Here is a 22,703-nt window from a genome sequence, read left to right on the forward strand (position 1 = left end):
CCAGCCTGTAATTAGCACCTCTCTGCTGAGGTATCACAGTGGAAGTGATGGGGGCATCAGTGAAGGCTGCTTGGCCAGGTATTGAGCCAGGGGGAGGATACCTGAGAGGAGAAGGTGATATGAGTCAATGCATAAAGGGAGAAGGAAGCGGGGCGGATGGAATCCAGCAGCTCTCCCCAGAAATAGAACCTTCCAGCCTACGTAGGTGACAAATGTTCCTTTCTTGGCTCTTTCAGGGGCTTTCAAAGTATTTTAAAGGGACTGCACCTCGGGATGGAGAATTTGCATCTGAAAACTTAGTCACCTTGAGTCCCAAAGAATATGAAACAAGTGATAAAAATAGCAACCGGTTGCTGCCTCCGTAATGAACTAACACTCCCTGTGCCAAAAGAGATTCTTTCCACCTGATGTTTAGGAAGACAGGCCACTGAGAGTGAATCTCTCCTCGCTGCTGCTCGTAAAGGACTCTTCCCACCCCCATCCACCGCTGTCATTTGGCAGGTTGGGCTGGTCAGTGAGAACATTGTTTGGACTCTGAATGGCTGTTCAGTTCACTCACATTTGTATCTCTGCCTGGGCCTAATCCAATGCCCTATGAAATCTATGGAAAGACTTCCACTGTCCTCCAGGCCATTGGCTTAGTCTCCTTATCTGCTATACACTGGTGTGAATGGGGCTTATTTGCATAGCTGGGCAATGGGGTTCCTGTGGTCTTTTCACATTCAGGCCTTGATCTTATCCCTTCCCAGACCTCATGTCTCATCACAGCCTTTTTCCACAGCCGCTCTCTCCAGGCTACTTCCACAGCACCAGACTTCATTTCTGAGCTCTCCCTGGTCTCCCTCATTAGAGACACTCACACCAGGGCCAATGTCTCCCTAACAACTCTCCTTGCTGACCATATATCTAGTCCTGCAGTCACGTGACCCCTGTCATCTGTTCCTGAGACTGTGCCACCCATCAGTCCCTTTCGATGACATCCCCCAGAATGCCCTGGTTTAGGGCTTCCCTATGACCTCCCTTTAAAGCTAATGGATACTATGTCACAGTGACTACACACAACAAACTATAAAATTATAAAAATCACAGGAACGTAGGGCTGGGAGGGACCTCAAGAGGTCATCTAGTCCATCTCCATATGCTGAGGCAGGATTAAGGGTATTTAGACATCCCTGACACATCTGCCTAACTTGTTCTTAAAAACCTCCATTGATTGGGAGGGCACACTTAACTTGTTTCATTGTTTAACTGTCCTTAAAGTTAGAAGGTTTTTCGTAATACCAAATCTAAGTCTTCCTTGCTGCAAACTAAGCTCATTACTTTTTCTCCCATCAGTGGGCATGGAGAACTATCCATAAAACTATCCACAAACTGCCTCTGCATAAAGTGCTGTCAATGCACAGAGCAAACACAGGGGGAGGAGGGTAGGAAATACTGTTTTTTCCTCTAATCTCTTTCATGTACAGCCATTTCAGGGATTATTTGTAACAACTCTAGGTAAATAGTTTTCAGACAGAAGTGTGATGTTCAACTTGACATTGTCCTTTTAAAACCCTTTTGATATCAGAAGGCCTTTGATGTAGCTGAAGGATTTAGCCTCATTTTTATTGTCATTGTCATCGTGTATGTGTTTTAGTTTTTTCGAAGTGAATATTTAGAGATGGACCTCACCCAACCCCTGAACTATGAACACTCCCCCACCCCCACACCAACCATGCAATAATTGGGATCAAAATCTGGATCTCAGCTTTGTGGCTGGCTCCCTTTCCTGCTAATTCAACAGACTAAAATCCTGGATCACCCCCAAACTTCGGAAACATTTGCATTTGGATCTAGAACCTGCAACTCACACCCAGCTCTACAGATCTTCATAACAAGGGCATTGTAGGTCACACTGGCAGAACGTGCAGGTGCACTAATACATACAACCCTCATAAGTACACTACATTTGCACACACACACACAGAGACACACAAATGTCACAGGTACAATTTAGGAGCACGAGTTTGAAAATGTAGCCCCTCAATCTGTTCTTGTTTTATTGTAAAAATTTCCAGGATGACTTTTTTTAAATTACAATTTTTTATGTAAATAAAACATATTCTCACATATATAAAAATGCATATTATGTAAGGCCCTCGTCCTGTGATGTGCTGACTTCATTGGGACTCGAGGGTACTCAGCACCTTGCAGGATGGGTCCCCAAATATATAATAGTTGTCATGGCTTCAGGGCTTGATCCCTAAAGGCTGATGGGATTTTTTTCAATGAGAATTTTTTCTGAGTGAGGACTGCAGGAGGAGGATCAAATTTCTATTATCTCTACATTCTGACCTATCAGCTTCTACTACTTACACGGCCCCCATTACTTCCAGAGAAGCACACCGATTCACCATACCCCAGACAACCCTTCCTATAACCAGGCAAGAGAGATGATGCAGACTCCATGAAATACACAAGAGACCTTGCTATGCCAAGCCATTAGTCTGGGAGGTGCTCAGACACCCAGGTGATGGGCATCAGTACAAATCCCCTAGAATGGCAGACAGTGTTTCTTACTGAGACCATAAACCATAATGGATCTGCTTGCCATCTAACTACGCTTCGCTGCAGTATTATATGGCTTTTCAGTAATGCCCTATTTTATTGTGCACTGGCGCCAAGTGACTGCTTCTTTTATGTAACTACATTTAGGGCCAGATTCTCTTCTTGGTTACTCCTGTGCTCACTTACTGGCGTCCCTCTTTGCATGGGTGTAAATAAGAATTTACCTCCATGTTTTACTTGGTAAATGCTCTTTAACTACTTAGCAGGGACTTGTTCCTATAGATTGCACGGGGTCTACTATTCAGCAAAAATGACATCCAGCTGCTGATTTTTCAGCATTTTCCCAGTGCTGGGGCTTTCTGCTGAGCAGCATCCTTGATAATTACACTCAAGAGATCCCAGAGGGATTCCTAGATAACCGCACTACAGTTTCTATGGCAGAGATAACAAAGATCGGACTGTGTGATAACAAATAACAATGGATTGTTAATATTTTAATTAACAATGCTGCGGTTTTATTTGTGAGGTACACCTCCCTAGCCCCCCATATTCCCAGTAAAATGCTTGGGTTGCTGTACAACAGTTAGAAACAAACAGAATAATGAGACAGAAATTATGGTGCTTAGATACTGCAGTGATGAGATTATTAATACATTGATACTACAGACAGATTGGAAGCTCCGTTCAAAACAAAGTTTACCAAAATATGATTAATTATTATTCCATAGCAGGGGTCCATTTTATTTCTCACCGAGCCCCTGTCTTGATCCACAGCCCCAGTGCCTGGGAAGTCATGAGTTTAAAAGCCAAAGACCTGACTGTCACTAAAGCCCATTTACCCCTCTCTGGCAGTAACAGAATTTACCCCTCCTTCCACACCCCTTTACACTGCCAGGGAGAAGTAAAGAGGCCTTCGTATAAATGAGAATCAGGCCCCCGAGCTGCTTGGCTGCCTCACCTTCTTGCTGAAATTTACCATCCCCAGCGTAGAAAGACGAGCGAGTGAAAGGAGGCTCAATATAATAATTCCCTTCTGAGGATGTGGTCAGCCAGCTATTCACCCTGCATGTAGTTACACTGCTACTTCATGGTAGAGCAGAGTCTGGAAATCTGTGCATTGATGCTGGGCTGTGGAGTGAAAATTTGAAACTGTGCCCTGACTTTACAAGGGATATGGACTGGAAATTATAAACAACTCTTTGCAGCTCCTGGCGCCAGTGCCTAGAACCAGCCCATCTCTCTCTACCGTTCTGCGCAGTGGCTCTTGGTAGATGCTGTGATAAAGTACTATGCCCTCAAATGACGTGTGAGTCCTAGCTGCAAAACAGCTCGGGCTCCGGAGTCCCACCTCCCCAAAGTCTGTAGGCATGTCAGTCCCAAGTTTTTATTTGGACTTGTCTCTCAATCGAATGATCAGTTACCCCATAGCTAAAGTGGGGCAAGACTTAAATAAAATCCCACTGAGCGGCTAGAGCTGTGTGTGATGTCTCAAATCACAAGGCCTCAAGGCAAAAGGGATTTTTGCTTTTGTCTCAATGTGGGTTTCCCTTGTTAAAGGTCCAGCACGGTCGACAGTGCAGTGAAGTCACTTTATCTGCTGGTTCTAAAACATTGCCGTTCACAGGAGTTTACCAACCTGTTGTCAGCTTGAGAACAGGCCTGAATTTCCTCCAGGGCTCACTCACATCAGAGTGTTTCATCTTCCTCCAGGGCACCAAAGAGGAATCAAGCAAAGATGGCACATATCCCAGGACAGTCAGCTTCCTGTGATTGCAGGGGATGGGAAGAGGATAGTAGATCTTTGGTGGAGGGTAAAGCACAAAGCTGTTGAATCAGAAGCCCAGGCATAAGCAGCATTTAAAAGTTTATAATTGGAGCTGAAGCAGAAGCAAAAGCCTGAAAGATCACAAAGCTTTATTAGATTAGCCAGCATATTATCAGAAATCTGGCCCCTCTGCTAAGACATTCCAACACCTTTGCAATGGGTGGGCCATTCCCAGCTGAGAGATCACTATATGGATAGTCCTTTTTGGAGTTAGGTCAGGAGGAGTAGAGAAAGGGCAAATGTGAAAAGCAAAGAGAAGCTGTAGGCTGAAAGGATGTCAGACATCTGCTGCCCCCTTTGCAAGGAATCCCCAAAGACAACTGCACATGCAGAGGTGATTTTTAAACCCAGCTCACCTGTTCCACAAGCTCACAGACCTCTCACGGGCATGAATTCGGTATCCCCGTGCACATGTTAAGGGCCTAATCCTGCAACCCTTATTCAGGTAAAATTCCAATCAACTTTCCCTTGAACTTCATGATTTCCATGGGAGTTTGGTCTCAGGAAGGACTGCAGGGTTACGTTTTCTCGCATTTAAGAGGGGAAAGCTCTGGTGATCAGAGAATTAAGAAATGCTTAGGCAAGCCACATCCAGTCCTGTTCTATGACTCTGCTCAGAGAGATGAGAAAGAAGCACACAGAGGGTACCACATGCCATCTGCCTAAGCAGCATTCAGGCTGGCTGGCTGGCATGTAAGTTTGCCTCCTCTGTGTGGTTGATTTGACCTACCAGACCGAGCACATGAATAGGAAAAGAGGCAGAAACACTGACTTCGAACATTTAAATGGAGACTGGACCAAAGGCTAGAGAACATACAGTAGGGAGCCATCCTGCACTGGCTGATGGGTGGCTGAGACCCAGTGGGTTTTTGCATCACTGTGCTGCTCTGCCAGCAGAAACAACCAGATTGATAACCATCAGCAACCTATTATCCTATTGATCCTAGGGGAAAGCACGTGAAACCCAATAATCCTTTGAAATGGAGCTAGTACAGTGAATAACAATCTGCATCACAGTATTTAGCCTCGCTCCAACTTGGCAGCAAGCAGGGAAGGAATTCAGCACCCAAAAGGGTTGGCTTAGCACAGGCGAAGAGATTTGCACAAACCTGTCCAGAGCAGCTACCTGGCTGCCAGGAGGCTCCCTCAGAAATCCTTAGATTTGGTTGGCTTCCTTTGACCTAGTTGCTACGCAACAGCATATGCCTTTCCAGCAAGCTTCAGCTTTTCAAAGGCAGAGCCCCATTCTTCCTGTCCTCCTCCCCCTGGGCTCCCACCTCCCCAAATGTGAAATGAATCAAGCAGCTCCGGAGGAGAAACAATCTCTGTCTCGCAAGGAGGTTTTTAAATAGATCTGCACTGTGGTACAAAGACTGGCTTAATGAGGGCATCCACCCCTGCCTTGTTACAGTTGGAATAGGCAGATGAGCCTTGTTACAGTGAAGAAGGGAGGGGAGGAGGGAGAAGCAGGGAACTAATTGCACCATTTCATGAAATAAACAAATCTATATCATTAAAATGACTATGAATGGGGGCCGTTCAAGGCCTCTGGCTTTCCTACTATGTATGCCATTCCCTGTGCTACCCAACTGCAGCAGCTTAGACAAAGGTGCCAGCTAGTCCATCCAGTGGTCGCCACCTCCATTTTTGCACTCTAGCCTGCTCAGTACTTGGATCCTTCCGAACCATGTTGGTAGAGGCAAGCAGCAGTGCCACACCGCAGTCCCACGCAGAGGCTTAGCATTAAAGGAGGGAGCAGCAGCCTAGCGTGCCAAGCACAGAAGACTGATGTCCAAGCGCTGGCCCATCTCTAGGGTGTGTTGCACCCTGCACGGGAGCTCACACTTATTAGACAACCAACTCTCTGAAGAGACCACCCCAAAGTGTCCCAAAACATAGAGAGTACGATTCTGCGCCATCTTTTTTAGATCGTCACCTCAGATAGGCACCTGGTTTTAGCTGGTCCCTTAAAGCAGGATTCACCATGTACATGACAGGAGGGAATCCAAGCTCAGGTGCTGTCCTCACTTATTGATCCACCAGGTATAAGCTTCCTCAGTCAACCTCCCATCATGGTCACAACTTGGCACCAATTCACTGGATTGCTCCAACACCCCCCTTTTGAGAACCAAATGAGGTGTCTCATGCTCTATCAGCTTTGTCCTCACTGCACAGTAACAAGGATTGGACTGCCGGGGGCTGCATCTGGCCCTTGGGGTGCACATAGCATGCCCCTAACTGAACAGAATTGGTTTATATCATGAAGAAGACAACAACGAGCTCCTCTGAGGTCTCAGAAGCTGCCTTTGCATTGAATTATACACGGATAAAAGCCAGGTGGGGGTAGAGATCCTATGGTTAAAACAAAGCCCTAGGAGTCAGGACATCTGGGGTCATTTCCTGGCTCTGCCACAAACCTGCTGTGTGTCTCTATTTCCTCATGTGTAGAATCCTTACCTGCCTCAAAAAGGTGACAGTGAAGCAAAAGTCACTAACAGTTGCAAAGTGCTTTGCAATTCTTGGATGGAAGGTGCTACCTAACTGCAAAGTACTATTTGCTCCTCCCTCACCCTGTTTTGTCTCATGCTTAGAGGTGCCCACAACTTCAGTGGAAGTTACAGGTGCTCTGCACCTCAGCAAACCATGCCCTGCTGGGTTACAGTATAATTACAGATTCTGACCCTTCCTACCAACAGTTGGCTAACCACCAAATTTCAACATGCTTTGTAACTCCTTTCCTTCTCTTTCTCTGTTCCAGGGCTCGGCTCCCATTCTGGTAGTCATGGTGATCTTACTGAACATTGGCGTCGCCATTTTGTTTATTAACTTTTTCATCTAACTCGAGACTGTCTTGTCTGCAAAAATAAGAGTTACATGTACGAACGGGGGGGGGGGAAAACAAACAAAAACAAATCAAAAAAGGGAAAGATCATAACTTGAACTGTCCTATGACAACTTCCAAGTCTTTTCACAGAAGAACAACAAATGATTGAGTCTCACTCACAGTTTGCCTTTTTTTCCTGGGTAATGTTTTTTGGATTTTAGCCAAAATTCTTTGCTTGTACAACACTATGCTGTGTGGCATGGCAGAATGCTAACAACTCTCTGACCCTCCCAGCACCAGAAAGGATGAGACAGGATCCCAGCAAAATAAAAGTCAGTTATTTTTCCCCCTCCAAAGTAAATAAACAACAAAAATTGCAAAATGGAGGTAAGAGGGTGGGCAGATGGAACAGGGGCACAAAGGGGGGTGAATGAGTGTAAACACTCAACCTCATTGTCGAAGTTGATGGGGGGGGAATCTCATTTCACCCATCTGCCCTCTAACCCCCCCGCTACACAAGAAAACTCTCTTTTTTGTTCCTCTCTCTGCTACCAGAAAAAAAAAAAAAAAAAAGCAGGAATGAAGAGGAGAAAAGGAGGTGCTTGGGGAGGGGAAGAGACCCCCCTAAGTACAGAGGATAAAGGGAAAGTGGCCCATTTTTGTTACAGTTTAAAAAAATTCTGACGCAATCAGCATTTTGCTCAGTTCTGGTGTAGTGGGGGGGGGGGGGGGATTACAAGGTGTAAATATCGTACCTGCTGCCACTCTCCCATCCTTACTCAGCCGGAGCAAAACCACCCAAAGCCACCCTCTTTCTGTTCAAAGCTGATTTCTCCTGGCTACAAATCTGTCCTTCCCTCCCAACTCCCCCCATAAATTGCCTGGTAGCTTATTACGACCCAGCTCCCCCATACGCACACATCAGGAGCGGTGATACTAAAACAATCACCAGCTATCCCATCCTGAACTGTAACCACACCTACATAACACCACCAGCACTTACAGAGAATGCAAGGAAGCTGTCTGGTGGGAGATTCGATTCTGATCCAGCAAAGGACATCTGGGGAGGAGCATTGCAACAGCTGCAGGAGTGGAGCAGTGCGGCTGGGCATGCCTGTTACATCTCGCCATGGACCGCTTCAGACATCATGCTTAGGCTCTGAGCATGTAGTATTTTTGCACTTTGTATGCAGGATGTATATTCCAGCTTCCGACATGTCCCTGTAAAAAAAACGTCATTGGCAACGCCAGCCTTTAAGGATGTATTCTTTTCTATACGTCACTTAATTTTGTTCTTTTTAACATCTTTGTAATGGAAGTGGCCTACTGAGGTGCCTTCCAGTCCTACCCTTCTATGAGTCTATGCCCGCCTTGATTTTTTCCCCCTCCCTCCCTCCCCTGCCCTGATAATACACATTCATTAAAGATGCAGTACCCCAGTCCTGAGCTGTTATGGTCGCAATGATAAGAGCATGGTTTTAGCTCAATTGCTTGGAAATTCCTGAAGTCCTGTTGCATTCCAAAAACAATGTAGCTGTTTTCCCTGCCTACCTCCATCCCCAAGACCACATGCAGTCTGTCCTTGCCTGATAGGTCAGCTGTGCACTTCAAATGGTTAACTGCCTCTCTCTGATACAGGATATATCAGAACCCTCTCTGACCCACAATTACACCGACTGCAAGTCCATTGGATAAAGAGGGGTGGGGGAGTCATGAGGGTCAGATATGGCCCAAATACAAACCTAGATTTTATCTGTGACCAAATCTGTCTCGTCATTTTACATACAGGGTGTTGGATACAACCTGACTTGTGGACTTGGCTTTGCTTTGCTTACATTTTAGCTGTTTCTCTGCTACCTTTTCAGCAGATTTCTTTATTACACTGCACTGGATTGCTCTATTTTTAACCAGAAATAAACTAAAGATTAGCGCATGTGCCAGTTAAATTCGGTTCTTTTTCTTAAACTGCCACGCTCATTCCGTCTTGCCGTTTTCTTTCCTTTGCTTGTTTGTTTTCCTTTCTGGGTAGAGGGTGTGGGATGGAAGGAATGAATGGCAGATAATGCGAGCCTAGTGACCTTTCTGATTATTTTGTTTCCAGGGGAACAGTCCATCTTTTTTGTCCATCTTCATTTTTTTCCCCCCATTCATCTTTTTTACTGTTGAACGGTTGCTTCAGACCTTAAGTGAACCAAATAACGACATAATGTAATTGCAGCCCTAGGAAATCATACATGCTGCGACATGTGTTTTGTAATTCTGTTTGCAATTCTTTGTAAAGATTCTAGAGAATTTTTTTGTACCTTCCAGTAAGTGCATGACACACAGATACCTACAGAAGCAGGTTACATATTTAAATGCAAACACAGTACAATATTTAGATATGTATAAAACAGCACAAAAATGCATATCATTATCAAATAAAAGTACTCGTGGTTTCATGCCTAGGTTTCTCACACTGGTGACTGACTAGTTATTACTGCTTTTCTTTCAGACCTCCAAGGAATCAATATATGGCTACCCCAAATTCAACCTAACTCCGTTTGTCTTTCATCTCTTAGTTTCTCCCTTTGAAGCACTTGGCATCGGCCACTGTCAGAAGACAGGATGCTGAGCTAGTTGGACCATTGGTCTGACCTACTATGGCCATTCTTATGTTCTAGTTTCTATGAGACTAAAAATTCAGTCAAGCAAAGTGTCTAAGATTCAGTGGGTCTGAAAGACATCTGAAGATTAATATTAATTGGTTCCCAAACAATGTGATTAAAAATAATGATCCCTTGATTAATCGAGGTGAGTTGAGCAATCTGTCTTAGCTCTGTGCTTTCACATCCACACAGAGTCAAAAATATTATTGACAAGTAGCCCAAAGACAGAAACAACTCATCGTACTCTCTCTACCACATAAGTACTATGTTCATGGCTCTCTCTCTCTTTAGCATGTCTAAGACATGCATCACCATAGTATCTAGACACCACATCCACATATACTCTCTCTCCATGCTGTTTTACATGTATACACTCACATGCATAGCTAGACAGATGCATGCAAGCAGCTGGGTGATTCTGAAGACAATTGACTTCGCTTTTCAGTCTTAGGGAACATCTCATTTTCCTAAGGAGGAAGTTGCAGTTATTTAAAAGCAATCCAACCTCATGTCCTGAACCTGCCCTCAAGCTGCAGGAATGGACCAAGCTCCCCAGCCACATCCCCCATCCAGATGCACGTGGTTTCCTTCCTGGACTCCAGAAAGGCTACCTTCGTATCTCACCTGAACCACCAGTGGATCATTGTGAAGTCAAGTCTTTCAGAGAAGAGTAAGAAAGAAGGATACAAAAGTCCCCCGGATTGGCTTAGCTCTAGTCCATCTGGCTGTTCTTTTTACTCAAGGAACCACCTGGATTGACGAGGTCCCTTGGAACGTGTAGTAACATCCCATGGCTCATTTCACACAGCCCTATGACATGGAGTCACCCTCTCAAACCACTGACAATTGCACGCTGTTGAAACAACTTTTCATTTGTTCTCTTGCCAAGGTCCCTTGCTCTACATGCTAATCAGTTACCATGCTGATACAGCTAAAGGGCCCTGAAGAAATTGGATGTGGTTGGACTGAGCTGCAGGAGGGAAAAAAAGCTTAATACAAGTGTGTAGTTTAAGTAACTGAGGGCCTGATTTTCAGAGAGGCTGAGCTCCTGCAGTTCCCAAATTATTGCGGCGGGAGTGGTGGATGCCTCGGCACTTCTGAAAATCCGGTCCTCGCTGAATTGCAGGAACAGTGTTTAGTCTATTACTATTGTTTTTCCTCTCTGACCCACACTGTATAGCTTTCTGGCAAATCCAGCCCTAAACCCAACTTTGGAACTATTACTGAAGGCAATGCTGTGCGTGGGACCAACACGTGGTGCGCATTAGAGACATGCATTGTGGATAAGAGATCTATAATGTGCATCAGAGGAGAGAGTGGTTCCCTTCACTCATAACCTTGTCTCAAACCTCATGATTCCTTAGAGGTCCTTTTTCCTTCATACTTTATTCCTCTTCGTATGAATCCACTTCAGGTTCCAACACAGGTAGTGAGCATTCTGGTATTTAACTTTAGCGTCGACATCAGCTCACTTTTCCAGGGTATGGATGATTGTGTAATTACCACACTGACCTAGGATAACTACAATGGCCAATTAATCCTATGGTTATCAGATGGTGTCCAAAGGTCCAAATACAGAATACGCACAGGAGCATTCGTGCCTCATAGGAATAGAGCCTTACCCATCCCCCACCCTTTATTACTTCTTAGAGCTCGCTTTGCATGGCCTAAGGTGGTGGTGGTGGTTTTTTGTCCTTGAGGGTGTAAAGGTGCCCAAATGCTTGGCTGTTGCTGAATGATATTAGTACAGCCAGGCATAGTGTACCTGCCATGCAGCAGAATGTAAATGGCCCAGCCTATCCTGGCATTGGTGGGCCGTAGGACCATTTTCATACATGATCGTGGCACAGCCTGTGAAGTAATGGAGCAGTATGGATTTTGGCAGCCCCAAGGAGGGCCGGTTCCCCGTGTGTTGTACTGGTGACCCCTTTCACATAGCAAGCCTCTGAGTGTGACATATGCCCCCCTCCATAAATTAAAACAAACACTATTATAATATATATATTATCATAATATAATGCTGGCGGTGAAGCAGGGTTTGGGGTGGAGGCTGACAGCTCATGACCCTCCATGTAATAAACTTGTGATCCCCTCAGGGGTCACAACCCCCAGTTTGAGAAACCCTGTGTTAGAAGATAATTGGTTACTTCTTGTATCTATCAAGTGTTTTAACACCACTGGCAATTTCTAGATCATGATTAGATGTTTTGTTAAAAACTCTGCTCTAGGAATTATTCTGGGGATGTTCTCTGGCCTGAATTATGCATGAGGTCAGACCAGATGATCGCAATGGTCCCTTCTGTCTTCCAAGTCTCTGAACAGGATCTCCTTTGTCAATGTCAAAATATACCCATGCACACTCTCACTCATTTCTGGGTGCTACCCCCAATCTGTATTGAATGGACTTCTGTTGTGCGTATGGTATGGAATGCAGGACCCTGCTACACTTTCCCGATGACAAGCTGACAATGAGTTAAGGAGCTCCATAGTGCTGAAGTAAGAAGGTCTGGCCTCCCAAGTAAGCAGACACTGCAGTGTTATCCTTTAGCTCTAGTTTCTTGCCTTGTGTTGCTGTAGAGGGGAAGCTGTCTGGAGACACTTGAAATCAAACACAAGGAGTAGATTATTTGGCATAAAGGACAGAGATGCTGAGAACCGCAGCTAATGCTGATTTACTGCAAGAAAGGTACCATCCCTAAGTGCCACCGCAAAAGCAGATGCATGAAATCCCCACACCACAGCCATGTGACGTGCGATGAAGGCACACATCAGAACTGGAGTGGGAACGGAATCACAGCATGGTCCAAGAAGAGCAGACACAAGGGCAAGCCAGGGGGCCAAAGAGCTTCATGTGGTTTGCAGCAAATAAACACTAATGAAAAGGAAGTGCTAATAGCACAGGTGGAAGAAGAGATCTCATTCAGATCTGAGGAAGGAATCACAGGTGAGTCATCAAGGTATCCAGACAAGCTGAGGAGATAAACATTACAGGGTGCTTGAGACATTCAGAAACAGCAGTGAGCATCATGTAGGTACATGTGGGACAGCTGAGGCAAGCCTTGCTGTCAATGACAGGTATGGCTACACTTGCAGCTGTACAGCGCTGGGAGTTACAGCTGTCTTCGTACAGCTGTGCAGGGAAAGCGCTGCAGTGTGGCCACATTTGCAGCATATGCAGCGCTGTTGGGAGTGGCTGAACAGGCATTCTGAGATACCTCCGAATACCTCTAGAGGCCAATTACAGCGCTTTTGGTGGCCACACTGGTGGAGCAGCACTGCATCACCAGCGCTGCAATCGTTATACCCCAGGCAGAGCAGGAGTACAGCCAGCGCTGCAGCCAGGGAGATGCAGCGCTGTATGTGCCTTACAAGTGTGGACGGTGAGTAAGTTACAGTGCTGTAAACCCACCACCAGCGCTGCAACTCTCCAGTGTAGCCAAGCCCTAAGTGCGCTCCAACAGCCCAGCCTGGGTGGCAGGAGGAGCACGCTTGATCATGCACTGAGCACTCACTCCATCACCCATGACCCCAGAATGCCACTTGCCAAGACATTATTGGGGCTGATAGCCACTGTGAAGTCAAACAGTGCCACATGAAAAATCAGGCCCTTCCTTAGCAAGGTGATGAAGGAGAGAGATCAGGAAGGAAGGAATGACTCAAGAAGGAATGAGCCCCAGGACTTCGCATCAAATGACATATAATCTGACACCTACAATGTGGCAGAAGCTGTTGGGGACCCATCACTCAGAGGTTCTAGTCTGGATGGTTTATATTGCCATGAAGATTGTCCGTCCGTCTGTGTCTCTCTCTCACACACACACACACACACACGTGTGCGCGCCTCTGATTGCGAGGATGATGCTGTGTGCCTCACTCACACATCTTCCATAAATCTGAGAGAGCATGGGTATATAAAGCTCCACCAATACATTTGTATACAGAGCACACACTATACTGATGAATCTACCTGTTTGCTTTTCTCTCTCAATTTGGATGAAACACAAAGCCAAGTCCCGATTGCTTGTCATTAAAAATTCTTTGGCCCCTTTTCAAGTGTGTAAGCACCAGCAGCCTATCAAAGCTACAATTCCCCTAGATTGACTTGTTTTAACTGGATCTGGTTTTCTTCTTCACTTCCTGTCTCTACCCTGCTGCATAATGGCAGCTTTGTCTTGCCCCAGAAGTGGCTGCATTTTGGTGCCAGGTAAAGTGATCCCACTGAGACTATAAAAAAAAAAAAAAAAAGCAGTTGGAGGCTTGTGAAAGGCACCGGCGAATCATAATTGATGGCATCAGTAATTCCACTGTTGCCCACTAGCCTCCCGCCTCTCCGCATGCTGACATCATCTCAGAAAGCAATTCTCTTTGTTAGCTGTAACACTGAGGCACTCTGCTCTAGTGATGAAGGTCAGGGCAGCCACTGGGCCCATCTCCACGTAACAGGTTGATAATAAGCAGAGCTTCTTGACATGAACTAAAAAATTTGATGAGCTTCTGCAACCCGAGGCCTGCATTTGTGAAAACCTTTGTGTTCTGATCCTTCCCATCTCGCTGAGAGGAATGGCAGCTCAAGGTTTTCTCCATTAGAGACATGCCAGCAGGGCCCATCAATGGTACTCAGTGCAGGCAGGAGGGAGGTCATTTCTCAAAAGCTTTCAAATGGAAAATACGGCCAGATTCATTCCAGATGAGGTGGGTGAGAACCAGAGCAATCCAGCCCCTGGTGCCAGGAAATGCCAAGGGTGTTCCTCTGCAGGAAATACCACATGTAGAGGGAAGGAAACACCTGTGGAATAGAGCTGGTTGGGAATTCTCCACTGAAATTTTGTTTTGCCCATCAGAAAATGCTGATTTGTCAAAACTGAAACTGTTTGCTGGAAAAGGTTGTTTCTGACAAGTCTTTCAACTGGAAGAAATTTTAGTTTTAGAGTGGTCAAAACAGCCTGTTTTGACATTTTCAAAGTGAAAACTTTTGAAATGACTGAAACAAAACATGTCAGCTGACCTTATCCAAATTTTTGTTCAGATTATGGCTTCATGAAAATTTTCTAGATTAATTTTTCGTCATGATTCTGGAATAGAAAAAAATTCTCACCCTCTCTAAAATTTGGGTGGGACAGGAAAACCATGTCCTGCCCAGCTCTAGTGCTGTGAGATGCACTTCTCTTCTCCTGTCGTCCTGCATAGCATAGTCAAATGGCAGGGACAGTACACAGGTGGTGAGCTGGAGACATGCAGAACATAAATCAAATACTTCTGTCATCCCTGCTGGACTAAATAGCTTGATTAACTTAACTGCCATGCCCTCACACTGATATCTGCCCTGCTGCTGACACCTCTGCTATCTGACCTCTGTAACCTAAAGCCACTTGGGAAAACTAGGTATCTAAAATGGACCCTGTTTTATGAAGAAGGGCTTTAAAATGTCATCTGATCAAACTTTCACCATACTTAATTCTTACAGTGCCAAGAGCGACAGATGATAAGCTAGATACAGGCAGTGCCTTTGCTAGTTTAAAATGAGGAGTGGATAGCACCTGAGAGTACTGGGATGCGAGATGTTTAGTGCTAGGTCACCAGTTCAAATCCAGGCCAGGCCATTTGTGACTGAAAGCGGTTATCTGATGACAGCTGGAGGACCTATGCAAAACAAACCGGGGGGATCTCACTCCAGTTCCAATCGGGCCCAGTAAACCACCACTACTGGCAGCTTCACCAGAGAGACCAAGGACTCAGCACGCCTGTTGTGTATTTCGCTCAGGGGTCAGCAGGGTGTGGCTTGATAGTTCTTCTGCCCCACAAAGTCCTGGGCTTCCTACCTCCCCGCTTTCTCTTTGGCTTGGAGGTGTGGTTGCAGCCCCCTCAGCCCCAACACAGAGATCTGTCTCAGCAGCTCACTCTTCAGCTATCATGCTAGCATCCAGTTATCTTCCCTCAGCAAGGAGTGGGGGAGGGAAAAGGGTCAGGCCCTTACCCTCCCAGTTGGGGTCTTACCCACAGTCCAGACCCTTCTCCTCTGGCTCGCTTTGCCTCCACAGGCTGCCAACTGGGTTCCTCTCTTTGGACAGCCTCATCTTTAGCCTGACTGTCAAGTCCCCCTTTGAGCAGGTCCTCCATTGGGCACTTGCTCCACAGCTACTGAGGGGTGGGGCCCTTCAGACCCAGTACTGCTCCTTCCCTTCCTTGGGGTCTGTAAACACCATCATCACACTGCCACAAAGATCAAATGAGGTCTTCATGGTTAAAGGAGGTCCCTTGAGGAAGGGGTGAGGGTTGGGCAGCATGCATGTGAGAGCTGCATGTTACCCATATTGTCCTGTGGGTAAACTTCAACCTCCAGGTTTCTCAGCCTGGCATCTGATCTTTCCCAAGCACACCCGCATGAATCAGAAGTGACTGGGCAGTCGCTCAACGCTGCAGAAGGGACCCCGTCACAAAACAACATCCCCAGCTTTCTGCCAGTACACACGGAGCTAGTTCATTTCTGGATTAGCCAGTGCACTTCATTATCCCAGCTGGTATCCAATAAGCTCTTATGTCAAGTCTTGTTCATTTCTATCTATTAGGCACCCACCCACCAAGAGATTCACATCTCAGTTAATAAGGATGAACAATCTTTTTTGTTGTTGTGGGCTACAACCCATGTTAACCTTCAGCTAGACATGAAACCACTATACATTGTTGCCTTTTGTCTGAATCCTGAAGTAAATGCGAGTTTTCAGTCAGCATCTTCATTTATTCTCCATTTTCCCCCCGGTGCATACCAGCTGTTTTCTGGTTACAGTGCAATTATTGTGTGTGTGGACTAAAAAGAAAAGGGAACGCTGAATATATTCTTATCTTTCTCATACATGCAGTGGCGAAAAAAGAATTGCCTTGGCCTTTTCTCTTTATTTTATTTGGGGGGAGAGGGGGAAAAGCAGCTTGATTATTTACTAAATAAACAAACAAAATCTTTCCTGAATGTAAATGTTTAAATTCTAGCCTTTTTGCAAAATTAGCAATGTAATATGTTTAAAGGGACATTGCCAAGATAAAAATCACAAACAACATGTACACACTAAAAAAGACACAACCCTTCTATATGTTGCTCATCACCCCTTAAATCACTGAACATTGAAAAAAAATTGATTTTTATGAGAGAAACCATGGGCTCCAGTAGATAAAACACTGGTCAGGAGACCTGGGTTCTAATCTCAGCTCTGCTCAACCTGCGGTATGACCCTGGGCAAAGTCGCTTCATCGTTCTGTGCCTCAGTTTCCCCATGAGGCTAATAGTACGTACCCTTTTTTTGTAAAGCCCTTTGAGACGTCTGGGCAAAATGCACTATGGTCCCAATCCATTGTCAAAGGAAAGGCTTCAATGGGCTTTAGACTGGTCCCCAAAAGAGCCAGGCATGTTTATTGTTTGACATAATTTGGTCACCACATATGCTGTTTGTTTATATTGTACATTCCCCTCAGCTTGAGCAATGAAACCAGACTTGTCGGCTTTGCTTTCTGGTTTCACACACAGCTATAGGAGCTGCAGGTGCTCAGTCCCTCTGACAATCAAGCTATCCGTGCAGCTGTGGTTGGGATTCCAACTTGGCAGGAGACTGTTTATATATATTTTTAAAAGCTTTCATTTAAATAATAAAAATACATTAAAGTTTCAGTCCATTTCAGGGTCCCGATCCCACAGTTAGGCTCATATGGACAGATCCTTGCTCCCCTGCAGAGCTTCACTGATTTCATAGATTTAAGGCCAGAAGGAACCATTGCAATTCTCTAGTGTAATCACCTGTGTAACACAAATCAAAAGGACATCCCTGCATTCATTCCGCTTCAAGGCCAATCACTGTAGTTGAAGTAGAACTTTTCATGGGATTCCATATGGTTTAAGGCTCTAGCATTCTCATGGCCCAGGGACTCCCCACAAGCATTCCAAATGGTTCAACAGAGTTTGATTTTCCTTCTGGCTGGCTGGCTAACATACACACATACACACTCTCTCTCGCTCTCTCTCTCTCTTTAATTTGAGCTTTATTGTGGTTTTTATTTTCAGAAAATCTCAGCAAACTCTCCTTTACAGAATATTTCTCTCCCAGGGCAGAATTGCTCAATATATTCATTGCCATAAGAAAAAACGTAACAGCATAAAAAGGGAGCCATTCTCATCTCCTCCCCTCCCCCCACACACCCCCCACTCCCATTCCGGTGAAAAGCTAGCTTGGCACAAACACACACAACTACATTTCAGATTCACCCTTTGAAGAAGAAGAAAGGGAAAAAAAGGAAAAATTCAAACCACTGTCACCTACTTTCTAGCGCATCTGCTGCATAAGGCTCTCTCAGCAGTCTTACCCGGGCAGTATGAGAAAGAGAGAAAGAACCCTCCCTGATACTGCTGCTAATGTGCTTCCCTTTCTTATTTTTTTGCTCATCAGCTAAGGAGCCAAAGGCTACAGAAAGAGGCAAAAATAATAGAATAAACTTGGCAAAAAACTGCATACTATCCAGTCTCTTTAGAATTCTGGAAGGGAACACTGAAATGGAGCCCTGCTACTTTCTGACAATAAAAATCAGCAACACGGCAAAACTGCAGGTTCTACGAATCTTTATGCACGACCATGGAAGCGACACAAAGTGGACTAAATGGCAGTGAGATGAAGCCTTGTGAACTAACCCCACTGACAAGACAACACACCGCTTGATGCTTTTAATGGAGCGAGTGCTGGTAGATTCTTTCCCTGGGTATCCACAAACACTGTGTTTTCACCTCTCCTCTGCAATTTTGCATGCAAGGTGCTTCCTTATCAGCTATGTTTTTATCTTAACAATTAAACAGTATGGGCAGCTTGTTTTATGGAACCTTGTTTATTTAATCTCCATTTTCTTCTAATTAGCCTCAAGGAAACTACTGCCACTCTGAGAGCCACATTCCCTGGCGACATCCCCGAAGGAGTGATACACAAAACAGTCTAGGGTTTCTCCGCCCAAGGGGCGCTGGTGTTGAGTCGAGTCGTTGCCGTAACTGAGATGCCCGCACGCTCTCCGTTATCCCTGTGGGCGACAGCAACACTCTGTTGGAAAGACAGCAATGCCCTGGGCACAGCGGCTGTTTAGGGGAGCAAAGGGCATAGGCGAGCAATTCAAAATGCTCATGCCCCTGTCCCCCATCCCCAAACCCAAGACGTAATATAGTTTCCCAGGGTAGAACATTTTACTGTGCAAAACAGGCCTGGTTGCTCTCACGTGGATGCGCACAAGGGATGTAGAGGAATCGCTTTCCCCACACCCCTGCACTTGGAACAGCCAGGCTCCCAGGGCTCAGGGTGTACAGCAGTGTTAAGTTACTAGACACCTCACAGGGGTTGTGGCCCTCACCCCCCTGCTGGCAGAGGTATGGCCATGGCCCTTCCCTTTCAAAGGCATACGGCTGGAGGGAGGGCATGATGTATGAGAGAAAGAACCCTTCCTGATATAGCTGCAAGTGTGCTTCCCCTTTTAGCTGCTGCCCCTGCTCTTCTTCACCCCCCCACCTCCCACAGGCATTCTGGTGCCTCTGGGCTCTGATAGCATAATGCCATCCCCCAACTCCTGATGGGGTGGTATACACCGGCCCAAGCCAGTGTAATATAGCTGCTGCCCCAGAGGGCTACCACAGAGGGTGAAGTTAGACATTTGCCTTCTCAAGAAAGCAGGAGGCAACACAGTTCAGTTGGGCAGCCAGGCAGTCGGAAGAGCTGGCAGTCGGAAGAGCTGAGTTTGAGTCTCAGCGCTTCTACTGACTGTAAGCGACTCACTTCCCCTCGCTGTGTTTAGCGGGGGCAGTGATGATGATCTTCCTTCATTGTCTATGGATGAAGAGCAAAGAATTTTTGGCATGATGATACCCACAGAAGGTCCTGGGAGTTTTGTGCACTTTGCACCCCCAACTCTCATAGCAGCGAAGTCAGAAACCGTTAGGACAACAGCAGCCACAATTCCCCCTGCACATTAAAGTAACCTGATGTTTCAAGCCAAGCCACTATCAACTGCAACATGCAGCTGCAGCCCACAGAGCCTTCACACCATAGCTTGCAATGTTCCACTTGCTCTGGACCCCTTCTGGTTGAAGCACTTCCCTTTGGGACTTGTAGTCTCTACAGGTTGTACCTAATTAAAGACGGGGAAAATCTGCTCTGTACTTTTTTCAAATTAGATGTTGTGCCTGGAAAGTTGCCAGTGTATCCTTTTAGTCAGGCAAAATTCGAGTACCCTTGCTTTACCCCCATCCTCCTCCGATTGCAAAATGGAGCGATTCTACATCAAGGGATCATAGCTTGTGTCTGTCACTCCTGCTGCCATCAGCCAATCCCTGCTAGAAATACTTCGCAACATTCTCATTTCAGTTCCTGGCCCCAACATGCTGCTAAATGAGTAATCATGTTTTCCATTACCCTTCTAGCTGCGAGTCTGTCTTTGTCTTGGGTATCAATTTCTTAAAAGCTTTTAAAGAAATAAATAAGGGGATCACTGTGGAATAAATGCGATTCCCTACTGAAACCCACAAATTCAAGCCATCTCACAGGTTGCTCAGAATAAAAACAAAACAATACGAACCAGGGCACAAGTACTGCTTGAGGCTGAATATCATCTCAGAACTAATCCTTCCATATAGGGCCATAACCAGGGCAGGGCAGCCATCTAGGGTGCAAAGCGGAAAAGTGGGGTGGAAAAATGCCCCCCCAAAACTGGCAGAGGGCACAAATATTCAGGCTCACCTGAGCACTAAGATGTCTAGTTACAGCTCTGCTTCCACACCAGTGACATTGGCAGTGGGTGGTATCTTTAACACGGAGGCAGGAGCCAGGGGTTAATGTGACGACAGCCCCGTGTACAAAGGTCCTCTCCCCAGGGCATAGTGCGGCTTTTACTCATGCTCAAAAGATGCAGGGGCACAGACCCATGGCATTGGGCACTGCAGCCACCAGTACCAAGGCCACCACTTTCATCTGTAGCTATCTCCCCTCAGAAGAGCAGCAGAGGCCTTCTTGGAACTCCCGGCAAACACTCATTCCGTTTGGCCTCCCAGCTGGAGACACATGGAGATGGCTGGCATGATGCCAGGACTGGCAGATGGTAGCCACTGTAAAATGCTTCTGTCTTAACTACTCAGCAGGCTGGGGGATTTGGGTAGTGGATAGGCCCCAGCATCAAAACACTGGCTCTCTCTATCAGCTTCCCACTGACAGCTGGTTCAGCAGGCTGAGTACTCTCTCATTCTGGGCTTAGCATTTACTCCCACATCTCCCATCTCAGAAGCCAGTCACCCACTCTCAGTGCCGTACTTCATCATGCTTCAAAACAGGTCAACCTAAACTTGGCCCCAATCCCCACCTGAGATGGCTACGTCCAGAGCTTTCCCTTCAAGTGAAATCAATGGAAGTCAGGAATCTAAATACCTTGCGGGTCTAAGCCATACAGTGCTGCTGAAGGTGAGCGAGTGAATGAGACCCACGTAAGTCCTGCTGCTTGTGAGAGTCAGCAGAGAACTCCACACCTCCAGTCAGTGGTTGATGTTTCTCACCCAAGGTCAAACAGATCTTCCAAATAGGACCCTAGAGCCCAGCCACTGTTCCCTCCATTGGGCATACCTGTGATGGGAACTGTATATTGGACAGCTTGTGCAGGACACATTTGGTTCACTCACAGACATTAAGACTGGAAGGGATAATTATGAATATCTAGCCTGATCACCTGCATAACACAGGCCACATAATCTCCACCAGTTTATAATTCTGGCTTCCACCTCTTGTGTTATCACAGGATTTGGGCCTGTACCTCTGGCACCATAAGCAAGAGCCAGTTTGAAAACCAAAGGAGAGTTAAATAAAGCCTCCTCTATTCACGCCATGGGGAGAGCCACCATTAAACCAAAAAAGAGACACTGCAAGGCAGGTACCACTGGTATACGTTGCTGTCGCCGATAAAGTCGTAATCCCACCAAGCAAACGATTCCAAGATGATAAAGCACTGTTGAGGGCCTGTATACAGAATGCCCCTTCTGCTGAGCTGCTTCTTTGCGCTTTAGGGTATTGAGGAGCAGACTACACCAAGACGTATAGCTCAACCTCCCTTCCTTTACTCTGGCATGACGAAACGTGGGTGGAACTCCTAGAGCTGGCAGTTTTCCGAGGCAGCAGGGCCAGATTCAGGGGAGCCAAAGGCTTATGCTAGATGTGAATTTGCTTGTGTATGCAATCCTCTGCTGAGAGGTAGACGCCTCTGATAATTAAGGGATGGCATCAGCTCCATAGTGACTCTCAGCAGGCCTTTCCTGGATAGAATGTCCTCTTGCTATAAAGTCGAGGTGGTAGGAATGAGACAGGCACCCATCAAGAGGAAGATGAAGGATCCCACTTCAAAAAGCCTCCCGGGGATGCTGGACATTTTTATGTTGATATTTCTGAATTAAAATAAAACTTTCAGAGATGGAGACAAATGCAGGAGCTGGAGAGAGGTACTTAGAAATGAGCATATGCAAGAGAGGGACCCTGGAAAATACAGCTCCCTGTTCTATATTATGTTTTATTTATAACGCACTGTCCCTCGAGATCCAAATATCTTTTGGAAATAGATGCTGAGAAAAAATTAAACATGGCTAGGTGAGGCTGCAGCCCAGCTGGAAAATAGGCTGCAAAATAAAGAGTTGCAGATCACAGCAGGACTCCACAAAAATAATACTCAGGAACAGGAGGAAAGGAAGGGAGGGTGCCTTCCAGAGAGGATCCCACCAAGAAATTGTAGGCTTGTAAAACTGTCACATATCCATCCTCAATCCACCTGGTCAGCTCTTGTCAACACCAGGAGAACTGCCAACTGAGTACAGAAA

At 46.0% G+C, this 22,703-nt stretch overlaps 1 protein-coding gene across 1 annotated transcript in view; it reads left to right on the forward strand.

Moving 5' to 3' along the window:
* The window catches only part of JPH3 (junctophilin 3), a 142,132-nt gene extending 134,851 nt beyond the window's left edge, over positions 1–7,281 (forward strand). Inside the window, exon 5 of the mRNA XM_032793756.2 lies at positions 7,131–7,281. Within this exon, the coding sequence (XP_032649647.1) occupies positions 7,131–7,211 (81 nt within the window). The 3' untranslated portion in view covers positions 7,212–7,281. The remainder of the gene's footprint in view (positions 1–7,130) is intronic.
* The last annotated feature ends 15,422 nt before the right edge of the window (positions 7,282–22,703 follow it).

This window comes from Chelonoidis abingdonii, chromosome 19 (assembly GCF_003597395.2).
Source record: "Chelonoidis abingdonii isolate Lonesome George chromosome 19, CheloAbing_2.0, whole genome shotgun sequence".
Taxonomy (NCBI): Eukaryota; Metazoa; Chordata; order Testudines; family Testudinidae; genus Chelonoidis; species Chelonoidis abingdonii.